This window comes from Littorina saxatilis, unplaced genomic scaffold (assembly GCF_037325665.1).
Source record: "Littorina saxatilis isolate snail1 unplaced genomic scaffold, US_GU_Lsax_2.0 scaffold_229, whole genome shotgun sequence".
Lineage (NCBI taxonomy): Eukaryota > Metazoa > Mollusca > Gastropoda > Littorinimorpha > Littorinidae > Littorina > Littorina saxatilis.
Window position 1 is genome coordinate 30,747 of NW_027125834.1, and position 6,912 is coordinate 37,658.

General features: G+C 42.4%; 1 protein-coding gene across 1 annotated transcript; it reads left to right on the top strand.

Annotated features, from left to right (window-relative positions):
• On the top strand, nucleotides 1–3,232 carry LOC138954307 (uncharacterized; the record flags this gene model as incomplete). Its single annotated transcript, XM_070326184.1, is given in 1 exon segment — nucleotides 1–3,232. A coding segment is annotated over 1 exon segment (1,260 nt). The 3' UTR covers nucleotides 1,264–3,232.
• Between the last annotated feature and the right edge of the window lie 3,680 nt (nucleotides 3,233–6,912).

A 6,912-nucleotide genomic window follows, 5' to 3' on the forward strand; every position in this document is an offset into this window, starting at 1 on the left:
CCGATGAAGGGAGGAGGGGAGGCAAGATCAGGAGGGGTGCTGGACTGCTACATGTTTGAGCAGGAAGCAGCAGCTTCGACTGCTGTTGTCTCTGCCACAGTAACTGCGGAGCTGCCCTTGTTTCCACCACAACAGCCTGGGGCTGTGAAAGGACCTGGCATTGTCAGCCAGGGTATGTGGGTTTCTGAGGACAGCAGGCCTGTGGTTCAGAATAGCTTTCCTGATGATTCTGACTTGGAGAATGGCGGTATGGCTCTCCTTGTTAATTTTCAACCACAAGAACACGGTCAGTTTAGTTTCAAAGGCAAGACCATACAGGTTTCGGTCGAGCTGGGGCAGGGTGGGGCTGTTGCAGGACCTATCTTGGGTCACAGTCCAAGCCAGACTGAGTATGGAACGAGGAATGAATCTGAGTTCAGTGAGCTGATAAAATTGTTGGAAGAGAGCGGCAGTCAACCACTGATTACAGACCTGGAAGGTCAGCAGAGTATTGAGCGGGAAGGGCAGGTGTTTGGTGTGGCAGAAGGAGCTTCTCAGTTTGTGAAAATGCTTCCAGGGCAAGTAGGTCAGCAGAAAGAAACTTGTCAACTGCAAGGGTTTGATTTGGCAGTGGGAGCATCTCAGGTGCTAGAAACTCCGTCGGGCCAAGTAGATCAGCAGGGCCAGGGAGTGGCTGGGCAAAGAATGAGGAATGAACAGTTGGTCAGTTTCACCCCAGGTCAGCTAGGTCATGGGCTGGGACCAGGATCAGACTTTCTCATGCAAAATGAGTATGTAGCAGCTGATCAGCTGAATGGTTCAGCCCAGTTCCAAGAGTCTTGGCAAGGTCAGGGAGTGCTTGAGGTGGGAGGAGCCTCTCAGATGATTTATTCAGGTCAGGGTCAGATAGACCAGCAGATGCCAGAACGGGGAGGGGTCTGGACAGAACTGAATGAGATAAGAGGGGCTGGTCAGATAATGGATGGGGTTGCTGGTCAGAAACTCCCTGGTCAGATTATTCTGGGACCGGATGAGATGGGGTGGATTAATCAGTCTATTGGTGGAGGCCCTGATGGTCAGCAAGGGCAGGGAGTGGTTTTGCCAGGAGTGGACAAGATGGGCGGGGCTGGTCAGTCTGCAGGTGGGGGCCCTGTTGGTCAGCAAATCCCTGTTCAGGTGATTTTGGGGCAGGGAGGGGTTTTGCCAGGAGTGGACGAGCTGGCCGGTTGGGGCTGGTCAGTCTACTGCTGGGGGTCAGCAGATTCCAGGTCAGATGACTTTTGATGAACCGGGTCAGATGATTTTTGATGAACCGGGTCAGATGATTTTTGACGAACCGGGTCGGAAGGAAGGAGGAAATGTGCCTAACTTTGACATGATTGTTGACTAAAGAAGAGCATTCCGCCTTTACTCTTTGCAAAATTATACTTGAATGCAGTAAAAGCAATGGTTGCTGACGTAAATATGTTGTCTGATCTGTTGAATATTTGTATCTGGGAGCTGTGATCATGCATAATGTATCTTTGCTTACAGGAAACACAAACAGAAATTAGTGTTGAATGTAAAAAAAACTGTCATGACTATTTTATAAACAGAACTTAAATTAATTGGATTTTTGTGCGTCTCATTTAGGTTCTGTTTAATTTTGTAAGTAGAGATTTGCTTTTTTGTGTTGTAGGAGACTTGCTGTGCATTATTCTTTTTGATTGATTTTTAAGGAACAGTTTTCTTATTGTGGTTGTGCATGAACAATTTGGTTTGTTGGAGATTCTACTCATGTGCATGCCTTTGAGTTTTCTGTTTCATCAGTTGTTCTCACGATTCTTGTTTGTTGTGCAGTTATCTTATTTGACAACAGATGTTATATTTCAAGCTTACGATTGATTGTTACAGTCATTTCCCCATTATATTTCGTCGTCTAACTGATGGATTTTTCCCCCGGGGTTGCCCGCTTTTACCATCCACCATTTTTGGTGTTTGGATTGAGTATAAATCCCAAGTATCCCATTTGGTTCCGTTATTGTTAAATGACACCTGATTTTGACGGGCGCAGTGGCCTAGTGGATACGACATCAGCCTCCATTCGGAAGGTAGGCATAACAGGTTCGAATCCCGGCCATGCCTGGTGGAATAAGGGTGGAGATTTGACCCATCTCCCATGTGCAGACTGATTTGCTAGTGCCTTATCCCCCTTCGTGTGTACACGCAAGCACAAGACCGAGTGCGCACGGAAAAGGTCATGTAATCTATGTCGGAGTTCGGTGGGTTATAGAAACACGAAAATACCCAGCATGCTTCCCCTGAAAGCGTCGTTTGGCTGCCTGAATGGCGGGGATAAACGGTTATACATAAACACGTTAAAACTCAGTCGTGTAAAACCATGAGTGAACGTGGGAGTTTCAGCCCATGAACGAAGAAGAAGGAGAAGAAGACACCTTATTTATGTTTTTAATTTTCTGGTGTGTGTGGGTTTTGTAGTTTTTTGTTTTTTTTAGACGTAAGACGCTAATCATCAACCTTGTGCGATACACTTTAAACATGTCTTGGGTTAGAGTTAACATACAAACTAAGCAACAAATAATAACCATTATGGATATCTTTCACAAGTGCAGGTGAGATATTTTTGTTTGCTGTTGGTACATGTATTTCAGTCCTTTTGTCAATACCTCTTGCTTGCATGAAATATAGTAAGGAGGTGAATTTGTTTTTATCATGTGTAACCTATTGACTGTTCTTCACTTTCATAAATGTATGGCCTTGTTAGCTGCAGCAAGGATGGTTTGTAATCTTGTCAGTGAAAAATAAAATGAGGTTAGCAGTGCGTTTTCTTGTGCTTTGTTTTATAATTTGATAATTCAACCAAGCAACCTGAACACTTCTGTTCCGCACTAATTTGGATAGGTTTTGGATAATAAGATGAAAATGTTGTCAATAAAGATAAATAAATGTCTTCTCTGCTTTTACACTGTATTGGACTTTGATTGAACATGCATATATACCCATACATTTTTTTTCTGGAATCGCTTTAGAATGGGTTTTCTGTACTGTACACGCACTTAACATTAATTCTTAGCAAATGTATTGTGTGGTGTGCTTTTTTTTTTAAATGATCAGGTGTTAATTCTTTGTGACTGCCTTTTTTATGATGAATTTAGAAAGAGAGCTAGTGGCTGATATTGATGTTTGTTTGTTGATTGTTTTTCTTCCTTCCCCTTTTCTGGTACTGTATGACCAATAAAATTACATTCTTTTACCTCTTGCAGTTTAGACTTTGTGTGACTGTGTTTTCTGGTTCCAAAGATGCCTTAGATTTACTTATGCATGTATGCACTACACAACATTTTTTAACCATGGCAAATTTTAAGCACATGCACTGGCAATGCAGAGCCACATATTCTTGAACTTTGACTACACTGCTAAGATACCTCATCTGACTAAGGGGAAGGAGAAGAAAAAAAAAGGTTCTCCTCTAAAGCCAGTGTTGACTATGTGAGAGTAACTGATGTCTGAGGGTAAATCTGGCATAGCTGAGAGAAGTCTACATGTTCTTTGCATTTTGCATGAAGGGGAAAAATATTTATATATATATATATAATACATGTGTAGCACCCAGCAACAACAAAATATTGCAATAATTACAACACTCGAAAATAAAAAGAAGCTTTAAACATATTTAAACCATTTATTCTGAGAAAGGCTAACAAAAATTGCCAGCTGTTGATTGCATTTTTTTAGATTTAAGATACCTATTGTAGGCTTTATTTGACAACATCTCAAATCTGGATATAAAGATTAAATATTGAACAGAACAAAAAAAGTTCAATATTTAGAATAAGCAACAAACGAAACAACTTTATTCATCTCAAAAAAGAAGAAAAATCATCTTCCAATGACATATACTTCATTGTATTTCTAATGTTAGGTACCTTGTGTGGGTGTGTTGTTTGTTTTGTTTGTTTTCCAACATATTACAGTATAAAGTGCCAAATAAGGCAGGCTTGATCAGTATCAGAGGTCTGCTTTTTGCCGTTTCTCATCAATGGACGTCAGTCATGAAATGATTGCAACAGCCAACTAATTTTAAGTGTATATTTATCTTTTGGGATAAAACCCCTCTGATTATTCTCTGCAAACACAAGTGACTTCTGCTTAGCTACATGGTATAACTTTAGAAACTTTCAAATTTTTTCCATGCAATAATTCAATGAGCAAAATACTGATTTCAGACAAGGCAGTGTTTTGCCCCAGAAGGTTGGTAATGATCGAGGGCGAAAACAGCATGATCACTTGATATTTGATCAAAAATTTGTTTCAAAATACTGACAAATGTACAGCTGTTTAGGAAAACTAACAACAGTTGGGGGCTCAAAGACTTGTACAATCAATATAATTTTGTTTGTCGCTTTTAACATACTGTGCAATTGGAATTGTATATGTTCCTACGACATGTAACATGACATAAACACACAGCAAAGGGCAATACTGGATGGAAACATGAAGAAGAAGAAAACAAATCAAATAGGAGGAACACATTGGTGGAAGAACTAAAGTGATGAAGAATAAAAAAAAACAAGAAAGGTTGTTGGAACGTTTGTTATTGACAAATATACGTTACATTCACAAATATATCTACCCAACGGTTTTTGTTTTAAAGTGTACAGACAAACAGTTAGTTACGAAAACTTATCTTGATGAAGGTTTAATTATTTTTGGATTTATTTAAAAGTGATGAAGGTAAATATGACTATAACTGCATTTTCAAGTTGCTGTAAGAACACTCACACAGATACATACACACACACTCTCTCACACACACACACCCGGACACCCACACTGACATGCAAACACACACACTGACACACACGCACACACACACACACACCTATGCACACGCACACACACATACACTGACATACACACACACGCACATCACTGCACATACACTCACACACACACACACACACAAACATGCACACACACACACACATACACACACAGAGACACACACATTGTCCAGGGCCGGACCAAATGAGTTGTAAAGGGGGGGTTCCTCCTTTTTGGGGGGGCAAATTAGCGAAGTGGCGAAGCCACAAGCGCGCGCCTGCAAAGCAGGCGCGCGAACTAGGGGCGTCCGGGGGCATGCTCCCCCCAAAAAATTTTGAAAAACGGTTAAAAATCTGTGCAATTTGGTGCATTCTGGGCCTTGTTTTGAGGGTTGAGAGCAGCATTGTTTTGGTGGGGGGGGGGGGGGGGGGGGGGGTACCTTTTTCTCATCGGATTTCACATTGAATGAAATTTGTTAGAGACACACACAAAATTTATTTTTAAAAAAAACCCAAAAAAAACCACACACACTCAAAGCAAGGTACATGCTTTTTCCAGGGGGGGGGGGGGTTCCGGAACCCCTGGAACCCCCCCCCTGGGTCCGGCCCTGTTGTCCGACACACACACACACACAATGACACACACACACACCACGCACACACATGTAGCCTAAAGCCGAGCGGTGGTAGCTTCACCGCGGAAACATTAACTGTCTGTGTCTAAGATGTTACCGTGCATGTGTTTTTAAAAGGCATTTGTCAGGATGGCATTCAAACCACACGCACCAGACGAACAGACGAACAGAATACTTCTGACAACAAAATGTAAAATCAACAAGAGTGTAGTAAGATTCCAAATTGTATTCAGACAAAAACAATCAAAAAAACATACGTGGGTTCTTCCATAGAAGTATATCTATAAAGAATCTAGGTTGGCTTTAATACAGTCTTTCCTTCTCAACTAACAAATAAATTCTGAGTCTTTAAACTGCTGAAAAATCGGGCATGACCCGTAGGTACCCTGGTGATCTAACTTACTCTCCAAAACAAAACCTAAGTCCTAGTCTGCAGGAAAAATTGGGCAGGGGTTCGGGGCCTGGACAAAATTGAGCGACGCCGCTCGATCACTGCTTGTTGGTAACCTTGGAGTAGCGGGCACTACTCTAAGCTTCGTGGTAACCGAGTGAACAGCGCGCACTGTTCACTATTGCAAGTGGAACTGAAGCTGCGTATTGAGGACGTGGTCTACAAGGTCAGGCACTAGGCTCACATACCCGCAACCCACACGCAACTCCGGGGAGAGGCACCAAGCATAAGGAAAGATTCTCGCACCTTTTACCCAGCTCAATGTATCTCTCCCCAAGTGGTCGTTTTGATGACCCTGACTCTGAAACAGGGGAGACGCATGCTTCAGGTACTTATTCAGCACCCTACTCTCTCACACGTCTCCCGACCTAGTAAATTGTAAGGGGCTAATTATTGTCCGTCAGGTCTTAATTGCCTATATTGGACATGAATTGGTTTATACGATTCGAGTTTTACGCCCTCACGGCTTTTTGATGTTTGCGTGTTTAGGTGGTATCAGCCATCTGCACTTATGGTAGAATGACCAAGATCTTTAACGTGCCATTGTGGTGACAAGGGGGTGGGAGATGGATACCGTCTCTGGGTCTGCACATAAAGTTGACCCGTGTCCGTCCCGGCCCGGATTCGAACCAGCGACCTCTCGATCACAAGTCCAGTGCTCTACCACCTGAGCTACCCGGGCCGTCTCCCGACCTGTATGTATGTAAGTTTCTATTTGTGTCCCCAGAATAAGTTTCTATTTGGGACATGAAGTGGTTATGCGCTAAGAAAAGTTGGGTGTGTGGGGGTGGGGCCGGGAGGATGACGGGAGAGGGGCTGTAAAAGTTAGAAGTTGTGTTGATAAAAGTTATGATAGTTAGGTATTGGGCACGTATCAGACTGATTCGCCTATAGTTACTATTGTTGCTGTGTCTATAATTATTGTGTCAGGGGGTGAGGGGGGTATAAAATAGTTAAGTTTTTATTAAGTCTAATAACTTTTTTAAAAGTGATAAAATCAGGACCACCCTTTTTAAAAACGTTC